This window comes from Ranitomeya variabilis, chromosome 4 (genome assembly GCF_051348905.1).
Source record: "Ranitomeya variabilis isolate aRanVar5 chromosome 4, aRanVar5.hap1, whole genome shotgun sequence".
Classification (NCBI taxonomy): Eukaryota; Metazoa; Chordata; class Amphibia; order Anura; family Dendrobatidae; genus Ranitomeya; species Ranitomeya variabilis.
The window spans coordinates 739,367,037-739,386,787 of NC_135235.1; the positions used below are offsets into that span (position 1 = coordinate 739,367,037).

The 19,751-nt window shown below is 43.4% G+C and overlaps 3 protein-coding genes across 9 annotated transcripts in view; 2 read left to right on the forward strand and 1 right to left on the reverse strand.

Annotated features, from left to right (window-relative positions):
• Window positions 1–13,758, forward strand: part of LOC143767998 (uncharacterized) — a 152,845-nt gene extending 139,087 nt beyond the window's left edge. For 2 of the 6 annotated variants that reach the window (XM_077256614.1, XM_077256611.1), the window contains one exon: window positions 10,843–13,758. In XM_077256614.1, the coding sequence (XP_077112729.1) occupies window positions 10,843–12,221 (1,379 nt within the window). In that variant the 3' untranslated portion in view covers window positions 12,222–13,758. The remainder of the gene's footprint in view (window positions 1–10,842) is intronic. The other 4 variants (XM_077256612.1, XM_077256615.1, XM_077256613.1 and 1 more) reach the window with 3 other exon arrangements.
• The window catches only part of LOC143767994 (uncharacterized), a 688,384-nt gene that overhangs the window by 488,323 nt on the left and 180,310 nt on the right, over window positions 1–19,751 (reverse strand). The gene's annotated exons all lie outside the window — the stretch shown is intronic.
• The window catches only part of LOC143768031 (oocyte zinc finger protein XlCOF8.4-like), a 408,467-nt gene that overhangs the window by 33,832 nt on the left and 354,884 nt on the right, over window positions 1–19,751 (forward strand). The gene's annotated exons all lie outside the window — the stretch shown is intronic.

Below are 19,751 nucleotides of genomic sequence, written 5' to 3' on the forward strand. Positions count from 1 at the left end.
ACCAGCAATATCTGCGTGTAGCAATCATGATCAAGGGGCAAATGCGTCATTTTCAATACACAGCAAGGCCCTTCGGACTGTCAATAGCTCCCAGAGTCTTTATTAAACTAATGTCGGAAGTAATGTTGTTTTTAAAGATTAAAAGATACCCTCATAGTTACATGTTTAGATGACCTTCTGGTGGTAGGAAACTCCCCCTCACAATGTGAACAGCGCCTATCTGATACAATCTCATCTCTACAGGAAATGGGATGGTTAATTAACTGGGAAAAATCCAGATTATCTCCAACAACCCGTCAGACATTTCTGGGTCTTATCCTAGACTCTGAATGTCAGCGATGCTTCCTCCCAGAATCCAAACAGTTAAAAATAAAAAAGAAAGTACAATCAGTTATTAATAACCCGGTAATTTCCCTTAGAGAAGGTATGTCTCTTTTGGGTTCCTTTACATCATATATTCCGGCGGTTGCATGGGCTCAATTCCACACTAGGCAGTTACAATACACAATTTTACGGGAAGATGAAAAATTACAAGGCCATTTGAGTAGTCGCCTCTGCCTCCCATTAAATGTGTTAGAATCTCTCCACTGCTGGTTAGAACCAGACCATCTGATCGGTGGAGTCCCCTGGGTGATTAAACCTTCAAAAATAATTTTTACTGACGCCAGTCCTACTGGTTAGGGAGCACATTTGGAAGACCAGATAGTTCAGGGCCAATGGTCTCTTAGTGACTCGAATGAGTCCTCTAATGAAAGAGAGCTGAAAGCAGTTTATCATGCCATATGGAAATTCCTTCCACAGTTACACGGAACTCACACAAGGATACTGTCAGACAACATGACATCCGTTGCATATATAAACCATCAAGGAGGAACGAGATCAGGAGCTCTCATGTCTATAACAGACGAGATCCTATCTATGGCCGAGATACATCTCCGGTCTTTGTCGGCATTGCATGTCAGAGTAGTGGAAAATTCGAAGGCAGATTTCCTCAGCCGTCACACTCTCCACCAAGAAGAGTGGGTACTCAGTCGGCATATCTTCAAGATGATAGCCAAGAAGTGGGGCACCCCCGACATAGACCTGTTTGCAACAAGAGGCAACAGACAGGTCAAAAGGTTCGCTTCATTGTTCCTGTCCGACAACCCAGATATCCTAGATGCTCTCCAAGTTCCATGGACATTCCGACAAGCTTATGCCTTCCCTCCATTAATACTCTTTCCGACCGTAATCAGGAAGATAAGGGAAGACAAAGCGAGCATAATCCTAATAGCACCATTCTGGCCCAAGAGGCAATGGTTTTTGTGCCTCAGGGCCATGTCGGTTGCAGATCCATGGATCCTTCCAGAGACTCAGGACCTTCTCTCTCAGGGTCCCTTCAACCACCCTCATGTGAAGGGCTTACGGTTGACAGCCTGGTGTTTGAAAGGCAACTATTAAAACTAAGGGGGTTTTCAGAGAGATTGATTGATACCCTTCTACTCAGTAGAAAGAGGTCTACAACAACCATATATGTGAGAATATGGAAAAAAAAAAAAAAAAAATTCTAACTTTCTACCCTGCAGCTCTATCAGAAGAAATTCCTATTTCTGCAATTTTAGAATTTCTTCAGAAAGGACGTGACTTAGGCTTATCGGTCAGTACACTAAAAGTGCAGGTTTCTGCTCTAGGAGCTCTGTATAGTCACAATATTGCAGGAGACAGATGGGTAGCACGGTTCATCTCAGCATGCCAACGAGCAGAACCAATCCAGATTCCCCACATACCACCATGGGATCTTAATCTAGTTCTAGAGGCCCTAACAGGAGGACCATTCGAGCCTATACACTCAGCCCATATAAAATATGTTACTCTTAAAACAACTTTCCTTGTTGCTTTAGTATCAGCCAGAAGAGTAGGCGATATTCAGGCATTATCGGTAGATCCTCCCTTTCTGTCATTTTTCCAGGATAGGATTGTCTTAAAAACAGACCCTTCTTACTTACCTAAAGTAGGGTCCAAGTTTCACAGATCCCAAGAGATCTTCCTTCCTTCCTTCTATAGTAATACCACAAATCAGGAAGAGGAAAGGTACCATACTTTAGATGTAAAAAGAGCAGTAATAGCTTACCTAGACAGAACTAGCCCCTGGAGGAAGAGCAGGTCTCTCTTTGTTTCCTTCCAGGGCCACAAGAAAGGTTCTGGTGTCACGAAGAACACGTTGTCTCGATGGATTCAGGACGCAATTTGTCTGGCCTATTCAGCAAAAGGGGAGAATCCGCCTGAGACTGTAAAAGCACACTCTACCCGGGCGATGTCTTCATCCTGGGCTGAGAGAGCGGAGGTTCCAATAAAACTGATATGTAAGGCCGCAACTTGGTCTTCTCCTACTACCTTCTATACTCACTATAGATTGGACTTGTCTTCCTCATCTAACTTGTGTTTCGGTAGATCAGTTCTTAACACGGTGATCCCTCCCAAATGACTATCTCTGTAAGTCTCTCAAGTGGGTGCTATCGTGGCGAAGAGAAAACACTGGATTACGTACCGGTAATGCTCTTTTATAGAGCCACGACAGCACCCCTTCACTTCCCTCCCTAATAAGTAAATTTTATATATGAGCACTGATAAGGGTGAATGGTTCTTGTAGTTAGCTATACTTATGTTAACTAAAGATAAACGATGATATTGGATTGCCTACTAATACTGGTGGGCGGTTCCTCTCATTCTCTGTAACCCAACTGTGGGAGCGAGGGGGACCGCCCCTTTTATTCTCTCCATAGGATTTCCTGTTCCTAAGGGGCGGATCCCCTCTCTCAAGTGGGTGCTGTCGTGGCTCTATAAAAGAGCATTACCGGTACGTAATCCGGTGTATTAATCTTAATTAACCATACTTACCGAACGCCTAATTGCCGACACCCTCCTCTCCTGCAACAAAAATAAAATAGTAAACCACAAATCTCACCTGTACGACGAGAAGATAATCCATAATGTCCTATGACGATCCTGATCACTTTGAGAGCAGTCACATCAGTGAAATGACTGCTCTCAAAGACAGCCGGTGATACACTGACAGGAGGTTTACCTCCTGTCAGTGTATTACTGAGCTGCGGTGAGAGTTCACCGGAGTTTATTACCGCTAGTGATCTCGCTTACACCACCACCACTGCTGCGTGGGAAAGTTCTCAAACAGCGGTGCCGTAAGGGAGAGCACCGAGCTAATGAACTCCGGTGAACTCTCGTGGCAGCACAGTGATACACTGCAGGGAGCGATTACCTACTGTCAGTGTATCGCCGGGTAGAGCAGTCGCATCTCCCGATGTGACTGTTCTACACGTGAGATCGTCGTGGGACAATCTGGATTGCCTGGACTATGGCGGACAGGGAGTATATGTTGGTTTATTATTTCACATTTTTTCTATGAGACGAGAGCGTCGAGGATATGGTGTGAGGCGAGTATAATCGTTTTTTATTTTTATGTGAATATGTATGTAATTTAACTTTTTTTTTTTTTTTTTTTTAAACTGTGAGCACAGGAGAGTCGGCAGATGATACTACTCTCCCATCAGACATAGCCCGATGGGAGCAGTAGTCTCATCAGTCCGAGCCTGGTTTTTTACTGCATGTCACCGCTGCGGGTCACAGCTGCGGGATCACGCCGACATCTGCCAGCAGGATCCCGCAGCGCTGTGACCAACAGTACCGGCCGTATTGTTACCGCGGGTGACAGTGACAGCTGCGGGGTGATACTGACATTTGACAGCATGACCCCACAGCTCCTGTCATCGCACGCACTGAGCAGTGGGTGCAATGACTAGGGAAAATAAAGCCCACAGCATACGCTGCGGGCTACAACAAAATGTCCGCGATCTCCTCCAACAGCTGTGACCTGGACAGCCCAAGAGGGCATGCCCAGGTCACAGCTAATGCGGCTACAGTGTTATAGATAGCTCACTGGGTTGCAGGTTGGAAAAATCAATATACACACAAATTCGCAACCAGGTGAGAGGAGGTGTCCAAAATAGTAAATAATTTTATTAAAGTATCAAAATGTACACCAATATAAACATTACATACGGACAAATACGGTGAGAGGAAAAGTGTGCCAAATGACACCAGCAACAGAAGATGTTAAAAGGTGCTGGAAAAAGAACACACCAAAAGCAGGCCTCCTGATATCACAGCCACGCTGGAGAATGCCTATAAATTGTTATGGCAGTCTATAGTAAAGTAAAAAGCAGTCAAACTTCAACAAAGTAGAAGAAATAAAGAACATAAAAATAACCAATAGACCCTTGAAGTGAATGTGTCACAAGAGACTAAAGACCGCATGTAGAGTGGACATGTTGCTACACTCAGTAATAGCAAGGCATGCAGATGTACTACACACTGGCACCACCAAGTTCTGAGGAAAACGTAAGCATGTTAAGGTGTATCAAGAATATTTACCTTGAGACATGGTGGAAACCGTGGATCAGCGTGGTGTGAGCAGGAGGAGGCCTCGACGTACGTTTCGCCCTGGGGGGCTTCGTCAGGGCGAAACGTACGTCGAGGCCTCCTCCTGCTCACACCACGCTGATCCACGGTTTCCACCATGTCTCAAGGTAAATATTCTTGATACACCTTAACATGCTTACGTTTTCCTCAGAACTTGGTGGTGCCAGTGTGTAGTACATCTGCATGCCTTGCTATTACTGAGTGTAGCAACATGTCCACTCTACATGCGGTCTTTAGTCTCTTGTGACACATTCACTTCAAGGGTCTATTGGTTATTTTTATGTTCTTTATTTCTTCTACTTTGTTGAAGTTTGACTGCTTTTTACTTTACTATAGACTGCCATAACAATTTATAGGCATTCTCCAGCGTGGCTGTGATATCAGGAGGCCTGCTTTTGGTGTGTTCTTTTTCCAGCACCTTTTAACATCTTCTGTTGCTGGTGTCATTTGGCACACTTTTCCTCTCACCATATTTGTCCGTATGTAATGTTTATATTGGTGTACATTTTGATACTTTAATAAAATTATTTACTATTTTGGACACCTCCTCTCACCTGGTTGCGAATTTGTGTGTATATTGATTTTTCCAACCTGCAACCCAGTGAGCTTTTTAGGTTATATGTTCTGGCTTAGAGGTGTCTCCTCTATTGGCCGAGAGGGTTCTTTTTGGTTTAAGTGTTATAGATAGGGTCGGTGTCCGACCGCTGATGTCTATTCCCAACGGCAGCCGTATTTGCAGAGTGTAAGTGTCGTGCAGCGACCCTTACACTTCTGCAAAGCAAATTGGCAACCCCCAGTGGCTGCAAAAAAATTAATAAAATAAGCTATTAATACTGTACACTTGAAAATGTTATAAAAATAAGGGATTTATCATTTTTTTTTTTAATAATATAAAAACGCAACACCTTCCCTTTAAACTGGGGGGATCTTATATAGATATGGCCATCCTGCAAAAGGTGGTCATTAGCTTCATATGGTTAGATCTTTTACTGGGACTCGGTCCAAATATCAATTTCCTTTACTATTTAAATATTAATGGTTTTCATCCACTTCAGTTCATGAAGAGGTGACAGTACTTATCACCTTTACAGGGTATGCTTAATCTACAAGGAACATATATACTCAACGAAGGTCTGTATATTTTCAAAGGAAGGGAGTATATGTGAAGCCTTCGTTTATACATGTAGGGCGTCTCGTATTAAAACCTCCAACTGTAGCAAAATTTTATCTAAGTCGCCCCTTTTAGGGCCCAAAATTATGTGTCCGATTCCTCATACCTTTATACCAAGGGGATTTTGATGATGGCAGGTTCTCATGTGGGTGGAGAGGAGAGTATCCAATTCTGAATTGATAGAACTATGTTCCTGGGGCCGTGGCAATTGAGATGGTGTATTCTCAACATCTGATGTTAAGTGGATAGAGAACATTTCCTCTGATATCGCTGTAGCAGATGGACTGCCTTCAATTTCATCTAAGGCTGCTTTCACACTAGCGTCGTACGACGCACGTCGCAATGCGTCGCTTTGGAAAAAAAACGCATCCTGCAAAATTGCTTGCAGGATGCGTTTTTTCGCCATAGACTTGCATTAGCGACGCATTGCGATGGATTGCCACACGTCGCAACCGTCGTGCAACGGATGCGTCGTGTTGCGTCGGACCGTCGGCACAAAGAAACGTTACATGTAACTTTTTTTGGTGCATCGTGTCCGCCATTTCCGACCGCGCATGCGCGGCCGGAACTCCACCCCCACCTCCCCGGACATCACAATGGGGCAGCGGATGCATTGTAAAACTGCATCCGCTGCCCCCGTTGTGTTTTTTACTCACAGTTTGCCTTGGTACGTCGCATTGCGACGTGCGTCGTACGACGCTAGTGTGAAAGTAGCCTTAGGTTTCAACAACTATCTATCCTTCAACATTCTAATATTACATTCTGCCCAATTTCCGATGTCTTTTTTGGACAATTTCTTTTTCCTTGCTTTGTAAGTATTCTATTTCTAATATTTCTGGATAGATTCATAATTTCAGGATGATTTTTATATGGTGTTAATTTGCCATATAGTTTGGATATCTTATTCTTACTATCCATTAACCCCTTCCCGACCTTTGACGCCACGTAGGCGTCATGAAAGTCGGTGCCAATCCGACCCATGACGCCTATGTGGCGTCATGGAATGATCGCGTCCCTGCAGATCGGGTGAAAGGGTTAACTCCTATTTCACCCGATCTGCAGGGAGAGGGGGAGTTGTACTTCAGCCCAGGGGGGGTGGCTTTGCCCCCACGTGGCTACGATCGCTCTGATTGGCTGTTGAAAGTGCAACAGCCAATCAGAGCAATTTGCAATATTTCACCTATGAAAATGGTGAAATATTGCAATCCAGCCATGGCCGATGCTGCAATAGCATCTGCCATGGCTGGAAATCATGTTCTGCCCCCCCCCCCCCCACCACCACCACCCCCGATCTCCTCCCCAGTCCTCCGTTCTGTCCGGTACCCCCCTCCGTCTGCCTGTCCGCTCCCCCGTGCTCCTGTCCGCTCCCTTGACCTCCCATCCACCCCCCCTGTGCTCCGATCCACCCCCCCACCACCCCCTCATACTTACCGAGCCTCCCGAAGTCGGTCCGTCTTCTCCCTGGGCGCCGCCATCTTCCAAAATGGCGGGCGCATGCGCAGTGCGCCCGCCGAATCTGCCGGCCGGCAGATTCGTTCCATGTACATTTTGAGCACTGTGATAAACTTATCACAGTGATCAAAATTAAAAAAATAGTAAATGACCCCCCCCCCCCCTTTATCACCCCCATGGGTAGGGACATTAATAAAATAAAGAAAATATTTTTTTTTCCACTAGGGTTAGAACTAGGGGTAGGGGTAGGGTTAGGGTTAGAACTAGGGTTAGCGTTAGAATTAGGCTATGTGCACACGGTGCGGATTTGGCTGCGGATCCGCAGCGGATTGGCCGCTGCGGATTCGTAGCAGTGTTCCATCAGGTTTACAGTACCATGTAAACCTATGGAAAACCAAATCCGCTGTGCCCATGGTGCGGAAAATACAGCGCGGAAATGCTGCGCTGTATTTTCCGCAGCATGTCAATTCTTTGTGCGGATTTCGCAGCGTTTTACAGCTGTTCCTCAATAGGAATCCGCAGGTGAAATCCAAATAAAAAACACTGTAAATCCGCGGTAAATCCGCAGGTAAAACGCAGTGCCTTTTACCTGCGGATTTTTCAAAAATGGTGCGGAAAAATCTCACACGAATCTGCAACGTGGGCACATAGCCTTAGGGTTAGGCTTGGAATTAGAGTTAGGGTTGGAATTAGGGCTAGGGTTGGAAATAGGATTAAGAATAGGCTTGTGGTTAGGGTTATGGTTAGGGTTAGGGGTGTGTTGGGGTTAAAGTTGTGGTTAGGGTTGGGATTAGGGTTGGGATTAGGGTTAGGGTTGTGGTTAGGGGTGTGTTGGGGTTGGGTTGTGATTAGGGTTATGGCTAGAGTTGGGATTAGGGTTAGGGGTGTGTTGGGGTTAGGGTTGGGGTTAGGGTTAAGGGTGTGTTGGGGTTAGTGTTGGAGTTAGAATTGAGGGGTTTCCACTGTTTAGGCACATCAGGGGTCTCCAAACGCAACGTGGCGCCACCATTGATTCCAGCCAATCTTGCGTTCAAAAAGTCAAATGGTGCTCCCTCCCTTCCGAGCCCCGACGTGTGCCCAAACAGTGGTTTACCCCCACATATGGGGTACCAGCATACTCAGGACAAACTGGGAAACAATTATTGGGGTCCAATTTCTCCTGTTACCCTTGCGAAAATAAAACATTGCTTGCTAAAACATAATTTTAGAGGAATGAAAAATGATTTTTTATTTTCACGGCTCTGCGTTATAAACTTCTGTGAAGCACTTGGGGGTTCAAAGTGCTCCCTATACATCTAGATAGGTTTCTTGGGGGGTCTAGTTTCCAAAATGGGGTCACTTGGGGGTTTCTACTGTTTAGGCACATCAGGGGCTCTGCAAATGGAATGTGACGCACGCAGACCACTCCATCAAAGCCTGCATTTCAAAACGTCACTACCTCCCTTCCGAGCCCTGACTTGTGCCCAAACAATGATTTACCCCCACATATGGGGTATCAGTGTACTCAGGACAAACTGGGCAACAACTATTGGGGTCCAGTTTCTCCTGTTACCCTTGTGAAAATAAAAAATTGCTTGCTAAAACATCATTTTTAAGGAAAGAAAAATGATTTTTTATTTTCACGGCTCTACGTTGTAAACTTCTGTGAAGCACTTGGGGGTTCAAAGTGCTCACCACATATCTAGATAAGTTTCTTGGGGGGTCTAGTTTCCAAAATGGGGTCACTTGTGGGGGGTTTCTACTGTTTAGGCACATCAGGGGCTCTGCAAATGGAATGTGACGCACGCAGACCACTCCATCAAAGCCTGCATTTCAAAACGTCACTACCTCCCTTCCAAGCCCCGACTTGTGCCCAAACAGTGGTTTACCCCCACATATGGGGTATCAGCGTACTCAGGAGAAACTGGACAACACCTTTTGGGGTCCAATTTCTCCTGTTACCCTTGGGAAAATAAAAAATTCTGGGCTAAAAATCATTTTTGAGGAAAGAAAAATTATTTTTTATTTTCACGGCTCTGCGGTATAAACTTCTGTGAAGCACTTGGGGGATCAAAGTGCTCACCACACATCTAGATTAGTTCCTTGGGAGGTCTAGTTTCCAAAATGGGGTCACTTGTGGAGGAGCTCCAATGTTTAGGCGCACAGGGGCTTTCCAAACGCGACATGGTGTCCGCTAACGATGGAGATAATTTTTCATTCAAAAAGTCAAATGGCGCTCCTTCCCTTCCGAGCCTTACCATGTGCCCAAACAGTGGTTTACCCCCACATGTGAGGTATCGGTGTACTCAGGAGAAATTGCCCAACAAATTTTAGGATCCATTTTATCCTGTTGCCCATGTGAAAATGAAAAAATTGAGGCTAAAATAATTTTTTTGTGAAAAAAAAAGTACTTTTTCATTTTTACGGATCAATTTGTGAAGCACCTGGGGGTTTAAAGTGCTCACTATGCTTCTAGATAAGTTCCTTGGGGGGTCTAGTTTCCAAAATGGGGTCACTTGTGGGGGAGCTCCAATGTTTAGGCACACGGGGGCTCTCCAAACCTGACATGGTGTCTGCTAAAGATTGGAGCCAATTTTTCATTCAAAAAGTCAAAAGGCGCTCCTTCCCTTCCGAGCCCTGCCGTGCGCCCAAACAGTGGTTTACCCCCACATATGAGGTATCAGCGTACTCAGGACAAATTGGACAACAACGTCCGTGGTCCAGTTTCTCCTTTTACCCTTGGGAAAATAAAAAAATTGTTGCTAAAAGATCATTTTTGTGACTAAAAAGTTAAATGTTCATTTTTTACTTCCATGTTGCTTCTGCTGCTGTGAAACACCTGAAGGATTAATAAACTTCTTGAATGTGGTTTTGAGCACCTTGAGGGGTGCAGTTTTTAGAATGGTGTCACTTTTGGGTATTTTCAGCCATATAGAACCCTCAAAATGACTTCAAATGTGAGGTGGTCCCTAAAAAAAATGGTTTTGTAAATTTTGTTGTAAAAATGAGAAATCACTGGTCAAATTTTAACCCTTATAACTTCCTAGCAAAAAAAAAATTTGTTTCCAAAATTGTGCTGATGTAAAGTAGACATGTGGGAAACGTTATTTATTAACTATTTTGTGTCACATAACTCTCTGGTTTAACAGAATAAAAATAAAAAATGTGAAAATTGCGAAATTTTCAAAATTTTCGCCAAATTTCCGTTTTTTTTTCACAAATAAACTCAGAAATTATCGACCTAAATTTACCACTAACATGAAGCCCAATATGTCACGAAAAAACAAACTCAGAATCGCTAGGATCCGTTGAAGCGTTCATGAGTTATTACATCATAAAGGGACACTGGTCAGAATTGCAAAAAACGGCAAGGTCATTAAGGCCAAAATAGGCTGGGTCATGAAGGGGTTAATTTTTTCCTTTTCTCAATGACAAAGGAAAGGTTTTAAACCTAGCATCCCATTCAGTCAGGGTGACTTTATCACCTATATCTGCAGATGGGGATTTGTATACTGACAGACCCTTTGGTATGCTATCATAAGCCAAATAGCATTTTAAGAGTGTCAATTTCCCATAGAACAAACAGTTGAACACCACCATCCACTAGTTCATCTTATGAGGTTTTTTATTAGAGTGTGAACTGTCATTGTCCTGCTGAATAATTAAATATTTTTACATAACTTGCCATTTGTACAAACATTTTAAGTAGAAAAATATTAAATTCAAGGATATTTTATTAATAAATAATTGTGTTTTTTTCTTAGCAGATGACTGTACTAGGAGATCAGAGGGAGAGTTGACATCTTCAGTTTTTAAATCAGATGATCTTAATATCCCACAGGATACAATTGAAGTGAATGCCGTTACTCCAGATATACCATCATCCTTTCCCAAAAAAGATCTGTCATATGATCTTATGAAACAGGTCCTGTCTTCTGATTCATTACCAACTACTAAGGAAAATAAAAGTAACAATGCAAGCATTAAAAAACAAATAGCTCCTAAAGCAAAAAAGCCATTTTCACGTTCAGGATATGGAAATAGTTTTCCCCTTGAAAAGTGTTTTCTTAAACATAAAAAAATTCACACAGCAGAGAAAAGCTATTCTTGTTCCATGTGTGGAAAATGCTTTAACCAGAAATCACAACTTGTTAGACACCAAAGAAATCACACAGGGGAGAAGCCTTTATCATGTTCAGAATGTGGGAAATGTTTTAAGTGGAAATCAACTATTGTTAAACATCAGAGAACTCACACAGGGGAGAAGCCGTTTTCATGTTCAGAATGTGGGAAATGTTTTACAGTGAAATCAGCTCTTGTTAGACATCAGAGAACTCACACAGGGTATAAGCCATTTTCCTGTTCAGAATGTGGGAAATGTTTTACAAATAAAAGGGATCTTATCCAACATCAGAGACCTCACACAGGGGAGAAGCCATTTACATGTTCAGAATGTGGGAAATGGTTTACAGACAAAGCAACTCTTGTTACACATTGGAGAACTCACACAGGGGAAAAGCCATTTTCATGTTCAGAATGTGGGAAATGTTTTAGTCAGAAATCAGCTTTTGTTAGACATCAGAGAACTCACACAGGGGAGAAGCCATTTTCTTGTTCAGAATGTGGGAAATGTTTTATAAATAAATCATCTCTTGTTACACATCAGAGAATTCACACAGGGGAGAAGCCATTTTCATGTTCAGAATGTGGGAAATGTTTTAGTCAGAAATCAAGTTTTGTTAAACACCAGAGAACTCATACAGGGGAGAAGCCATTTTCATGTTCAGAATGTGGAAGATGTTTTGGAAATAAATCCTCTCTTGTTACACATCAGAGAACTCACACAGGGGAGAAGCCATTTTCATGTTCAGAATGTGGGAAATGTTTTAATCAGAAATCAGCTTTTGTTAGACATCAGAGAACTCACACAGGGGAGAAACCATTTTCATGTTCAGAATGTGGGAAATGTTTTATAAATAAATCATGTCTTGTTACACATCAGAGAACTCACACAGGGGAGAAGCCATTTTCATGTTCAGAATGTGGGAAATGTTTTAATCAGAAATCAAGTTATCTTAAACACCAGAGAACTCACACGGTAAAAAGCCATTTTCGTGTACAGAATGTAGGAAATGTTTTATAAATAAATCCTCTCTTGTTACACATGAGAGAATTCACACAGGGGAGAAGCCTTTTTCATGTTCAGAATATAGGAAATGTTTTACAAATAAAAAGGTTCTTTTCAAACATCAGAGAACTCACACATAGGAGAAGCCATTTTCATGTTCAGAATGAGGGCAATACCCTCTGATGAAGGAGACAGCAGTATCTCCTTAAAGCGTGAGGCAAAGTACAACCCTTTGGGACTCCGTACACGAGCAACGTCACTGCCGACTACTACTATACGCGAACCGAACCACATCTGGTGAGTCACCAGCCGGGACTCCCTGCATTGAGGTGTGCTGCAGTGAACTTTTGAGAATTCTTTCCACCAACTCGTGCAAGTATCTTCCCTATACCAGTGGAAATGTGGATGGATGTACGGTATTTACCACAAGGATATCTATTTGTGTTACAAGTTTAACACCATGCTTCATTATTTGCAAGCATCAATGTAAAGCCATTGACACATGACTTTATAGTCCGTGCTGCATAGAACTGACACAAGATTAAATGCTACTTTATTTTGTTGACCTCTGGCTAAGGCAACACAAAGATCAAAACTGTGCACGACTATTGGACTGTCTTCCCCAGCTGTGGCTAATAACTATTAAAGAATTGTCACTACAACGGGTTTAACTAAAATCAACAAAAATTATTATATGAATAACTCCATTAACAATTGGCCTTAGTAAATAACGAACTACGATTGCCAACCGTGGTATTCACTTTATCAACTACGGCTGTTGGATTGCCAGTTTTCATTGCATGGTGTATGATGTTTAACTATATGTGTTGTTTTGAATATATGTGTTGTTTTGAATATGTCCTTTTTTATTGGAATTTGCTATGTGTGATTAACCATTCAATTTATCAAGCAAGTATTTGCACAATTGATAGGGATTAGTATAAATGGTATCTTTATTATTTATTTATATAGCACCATTAATTCCATGGTGCTGTACATGAGAAAGGGATTACGTACAGAGTTATAGATATCGTTTACAGTAAACAAATTTACAATGACAGACTGGTACAGAGGGGAGAGGACCCTGTCCTTGCGGACTTACATTCTATGGGATGTATCTTATAGGACTAAATGCCGCACACACTATATAGCACAGAGACGTTTTTTCATTTTAATCTCTTTTTTGTCTTGTGCAGCTTTTTCGTATATCTGTCTTTGCACATGTATCCCTTTGCCTAGATATCCTATAGGTGTGAAAGTCACTTGTAACAATATCTAAATTTTTGTTTCTAATGAATATTTTTAGTTGGCTCATTTCTGTGACAGAGTTTTCCTTTTAGTGCTACATATAATTAATGCATAAAAGTTTCAGTACTTTGAAACATTATTATTTTTGCAAATATAAAGATGCAGAATATTTTTTTTATACCAAATTCTTGATATTTATTTAGAGGAAACTTGACAACAATTCAAATAGCTAAAACCTGTGTAAACAGTATTGCGAGTAATAAACAGGTACAGAAATTGCACTACAACATTTGCCCTTCATTCATTGACAACTTTTTTGCTCGTCTACGGTACTCCTGCATCGGATCATCTCTTATAATTGTCCAACAGTAAACTGCAAGCAATGATGGATTAAATTTTCCTTAATATCTTTTCTTCAAAGCCGCAATATCTTGGTGAAATCTCTCACTGTGCTCGTCGCTCACTGCTCTGCAGTTTGGTGGAAATAAGTCTAGATGCGAATGTAAAAAATGAATTTTGAAGGATATGTTACAGCCAAGAGCCTCATATGTTTTGAGGAGACTTTTCAATTTTTCACCAACTCTTCATCGTTATCTTCTCTTGAGTTTCCCCAAAAATGTAGTTACCACTAATGTGTATGCTATTCATGCAGCGTTATCCTTGCCCTGCAGCAAATGAAGAAACTCCTCATCTTGAAGAAGCTTACGAATCTGAGGTCCAATAAATACGCCTTCATCTTTGCTTCACTTAGTCTTAAAAATGTATCAATGGGACACTTGAATGCTTTTATATTTTTATATGTAAATTGCCTCTTCAGAGAAAAGGAGGACTTGAACTCTACAGTGCAACCTGTTGGAAGTAGCGATCCTACAAGTCACAATCAACCCTTTAACGAGTCTTGCGAAGCATGAGAACTGATTTGGCTAGGTGAGAGGCTCTGGACTGAGGTCTAAGGCCGGGATCACACATGCGAGAAATACGTCCGAGTCTCGCATGGTAATACCCGGCATTGCCGCCGTAACTCTGGCGGAGCGTGCGGCCGCATGTATTGCTATGCGGCCGCACTCTCCGCTCCTGAGTGACGGCGGCAATGCCGGGTATTACCATGCGAGACGCAGACGTATTTCTCGCATGTGTGATCCCAGCCTAAGGGGTAAGGTCTCTCCTTGTGGAGAGCGACACACCAGCTCTGGCTTGTCAAGACAAGGAGGCCCATTTGCTGTGCAATGCTCCTCTGGGAAATTTAATATGCAAATTGCCTCTTCAGAGAAAAAGAGGACTTAAACTCTATAGTGCCACCTGTTGGAAGTAGTGAACCTACAAGTCACAATCAACCCTTTAACGAGTCTGGCAATATGACTTGGAATAAAAGCCAAATCAATATCTCAATTCGCATATATTTTTTTGCATTGCCTTTACAAAGTTATTAGCCCCAACGTGATATGAAATGGTGGTACCAAATCTTATGTGGGTCAACAAGTGCTGGTTGCAGGACATTTTTACTCCGTGGCTGAAGTAAACATCAGAGTATCTTTAATTGTAGTAAAATTCTCTAGCATGATTATTACGATTCAACACTGGCGAGTGACCTAGGACCAGGGGCACCTTTCCTGGCTCTATCACTAGTGGGCACCCTAGCTCACCCTGTTCCCTGGGATACTTCAGATGGCAAAGATGCTGGGGCCTCCACCCTTGCCCTGTCTCCTAAATTAGCCCTTCATCTATCCCCTTCCCACACCCAGGGAAGAGGGGTCAGTACTACAGTACACCAACCTGACGGTAACAAAGACAAGGGTAAACTGAAAACTCCACACACACAAAATATACCCATATAACGAGGTATTCACTAGGGTGTGTAGGGAGGGGGAAGAAAGCAAAATGGAAGGATAGGGAATTGCCAAGCTTACAAACCAGACAACAGTCGCTAATACACTCCTCCAGCACTCATAACCAACTTCTCTCAATCCTATGTCTTGCAACAATTGCTAACTCAGACAAGGACTTGATAATTGAGCACAGATTTTATAGGGAAAAGGAGTTAATAACCCAGCACAGCTAAATGCAGGAATTTCTAACATGGCCGATTAACCCCTGTTCTGCTGGAAGAAATAAACACGTTTAATAAACTGGAGAAGTGCTTCTCAGCGGCGGAGTAGGAGCCACCAGATGCTGCGGCCTTCTTGCTCCGCTCCATTGCGGTAAACCCGTGACAGTACCCCCTCTTCTATGAAGGACCTCGGAACCTCAGGGCCAGGTTTATCTGGTTGTGCAACATGAAAGGCCCGAACCAGTCTGGCGACATGGATATCAGAACCTGGTACCCACATCCTCTCCTCAGGACTGTACCCCTTCCAATGTACCATATATTGAAGCGACTGACAAACATGATGAGAGTCTAAGACCTTTGCTATCTGGAACTCCAGAATACCATCAATAATGGCAGGAGAAGGTGGTAGAGGTGAAGTTACTGCAGATGCCATGAACTTCTTGAGAAGCGAATGGTGAAAAATGTTATGGATTATAAAGGTAGGTGGTAAAGCAAGGCGGAATGCTACTGGATTGACGATGGCTAAGATCTTATAAGGACCGATAAACCTGGGACCCAGTTTCCCAGACTTAACCTTCAGCTTAATGTTTCTCTACGCCAGCCACACCAAGTAACCAACACACAGATCTGGACCCACCAAATGTCTCCGATCAACCACACTTATATTTGGAACCCATGTTTCGCAAACTATTAGTCACCCCTGCCATATATATATACTTACCGGTTGATTCCTGACAATTATTTACTGTGAATTCAGCGAACGGTTAGTAGGTAACCCAGTTCTCCTGATTCTCAGACATGAAACATCTGAGATGTCTCTAAAGTCCGATTAACCAGTCTGCCTGTGAAAAGCAGAAGAAAATTATAAATGGATCCCCAGATAGGTGCAAAATGCCCTCCAAAATTTGGAGATACACTTCACCCCCTGATCAGAAACAATATTGGTAGTAATCCCATGCAGTCTAAATATTTCCCTGACAAAAATTTGTGCCTGAGATTTGGCATTAGACAAAGCTGGTAAATCTATAAAATGAGACATTTTACTGAACCTGTCCACCACCACCAGGATTAGTGTTCCCTGCAGACATGGGTACAGACTTAAGCTGGATCCATGCGAAAACTGGTGGCAGACAATACATATCCAAGGAAAGGGATCTCAACCGAGAACATACTCTTCTCGGGTTTGACATACAATATATTGTCATGCAGTATGTGTAAGACCTGCCTGACATGTACCTGGTGTGACTCAAGGTCAGGTGAATAGTTCAGAATATCCTCCAGGTAGATTATAACAAACTTGCCTACCAGCTGACTAAAGATGTCATTAAAGTGCTGAAAGACGACGGGCGCATTTGTCGGCCCAAAAGGCATTACAAGATTCTCATAGTGTCCTTCTGGCATATTGAATGGAGTCTTTCACTCATCCCCCTCTTTAATGCGGATGAGGTTGTACGCCCCCCTGAGTTCCATCTTAGAGAACCATTTTGCTCCAACAATTTGATTAAAGAAGTCAGGAATCAGGGGAAGTGGGTACAGATGAATGACAGTGGTCGCACTGAGTTCCCGGAAATCCAGGCAAGGACGTAACCCCCATCTTTTTTTTCTTGACAAAAAACCCCGCAGCAATGGGAGATGAGGAAGGTCTGATATGACCCTTAACCCTCCGTTAGGGGCAATATGTTTCATAACGAGTTTAGGGGCATTGCGCCTGTCCGGCACAGGCTAGAAAATTGGCTATATTTTCCTTTTTTAAAAATTTCAATGCTCTAAAAGTGATCAGTTACCTTAATAGGAATGTAATAAATGAGAATACACATAATAAGGTGGAAAAAAATGTTTAATAACCAGAAACGTAATATGTTTCTATGTCTTGAGCATCCTCCTCACTCTCTCCATCTTGATCTGTATCAGACACATCTGGACATTCTTCCACATCATCTTCTGAATCAATGTCACTTTCTTCCCCTAAATCTTCTAGCTGTAAGGGGTCTGTCTCATCATCAAGCAGTATATTTTGCACTTGCTCAACATGAAGGGAATTGGACAAGTCAAATATTCTCCTCGCCATTTCTGAACAAAAGCTGAAGCAAGAGAGAGAATATGTGTTAGGGCGCAATGTGCCTGAGAAGCACACTGTTATTTCTAACAAAACCTTCTATGACAAATCCACAAATTGAGCACTAGCTATTCATAAAACAAGCTAAAAAACCAATTGGGATGAATAAAAACAGCAAATTCTAACCGTCAAAGGTGTGACGCATTCAGGGGCAATGAGCCGGAGAAGCCAAAACACTGATATCTGATCTCCTGCAGCTCTGCAGGACAAGAGGCTGCTCAGGTTTCACACAGCCTTTAAAGTTAGGAAGGTACTGGGAGGAGGGTGTTTCCCAGACAAACCACTGAAAATAGAGAAATGAAACTAAGTGAGCTGCGCCTGTCAGATCAGTTGCCCCTGACGGAGGGTTAATCCGACTTTCCGTAATATAGTCTTTCATGGTCTGCCTCTCTGGACCTGAGATGTTATAGCGTCTGCTCTTGGGCAGCTTGGCACCAGGAACCAGATTAATGGCACAATCATAAGGATGATGGGGAGTTCTTGGCTCCCCTGCTCAGAAAACACATCCCCAAAGTTTGACAGGTAATGGGGCACAGACTGGGTATACCCCAGCCAACTGGGTACCCAAGTAGTGTTCTTGACAGTATGTACTCCAATTAACCACTTTCTGTGTCTGCCAATCAATTTCAAGATTGTGCAGAGTAAGCCAAGGAAGTCCCAGTACCAAAGGTGAGAGCAGTCCCTCAAGCACGTAGCAGTTTAACACCTCAGAGTGTATGGCCCCCACCTGTACCCGCATGTCATGAACCACCTGCATAAAGTGCCCCTGTTTTAGGGGGGCAGAGTCAATAGCCATAATTGGTATAGGTCTGGACAATGTATGTCGGACGAGGCCTTGGTCCTGGTTGAACTTAGCATCAGCCAAATGAAACCCCACCCCACTGTCCAGGAAGATGGAAACGTCTACCTTATTTTCACCCATGTACAAAGTAGCTGTTAAAAAAAAAATGAGTCTTACCCACAGAAGTAATAAGTACACTCGAGTGGCCAACCTCCCTGCAACCCGGACCCACTGGTTTTTCCAGCGGTTGAATAGAGGTTGGGGAGGACATGCTCACAAAATAGCCCTATTTACAACAACAGAAGCACACACCCCTTACGCCAGCATGAGACGCCCTACCTACCTGCATGGGTTCCACAGTTGGCTCAGTACTGACCACCCTCGACCTCAGAACTCCCCCCCAGAGGTGACTCCCTATGTCTCTGGTGAAAACGGCTAGCAACTCGGATCACCAGAGACATGGCTGCCTCAAGGGAGTCAGGAGTCTTATAGAGAACATATGTTAGTCTCACTGAGAGGCCCTCACAGAACTGACTACAGAGGGCCGGGTCATTCCACCTAGTGTCCATGGCCGACCTCTGGAATTCGGAGCCATATTCCTCTGCCAGGCGGTCTCCTTGCTGAAGTTGGTGTAGAGTGGATTCAGCCAGGGAGATGTTATTGGGGTCATCATACTCAAGGCCCAGAACCTGAAAAAATCCCTCCACCGTCCAGAGTGACTGAGTCAGACGAGAGAGAAAACACACATGCTTGGGGTCCCCCTGGAGGAGCGAGATTACAATCCCCACCCGTTCCTCTGTACCTGAGGATACTCAACCTGAAATAAAGTTTGCAGGCCTCATGGAACACCACAAACATGCCCCCAGAGAACCTGTGCAGTAATGTGACCTTGGCCTTCACAATGGTTTGCCTGGAGAGCGAGACCCCCCAAACCAGATGTAATAGGGTGCGGTGAAACTACTGCAAAATCTGCCACCTCCAGACTGAGCTGCTGCTACTGCCCTGTCATAGATGAGATGGGATCCATCACAGATCAAAAATTTTTATTGCGGTAGGAGATAATGTCTCGATTTGACTGGCGAGTGACCTTGGACCAGGTGCACCTTTCCTGGCCCTATCTCGCCCTGTTCCCCAGGATACTTCAGATGAAGAAGACATTGGGGCCTCCGCCTTTGCCCTATCTCCTAGATTAGCCCTTCGTCTGTCCCCTTCCCCCCAGCCAGGGAAGAAGGGGCTCTCCTGTACCCTGCAGTACACCAGCCCAACAGGCAGGGTAACAAAGAAGGTATTCTGGCAGTATGAGTCTCTAAATCCTCAGTCATCAATCCCTTAGATAACTGATTGTTGTACTCA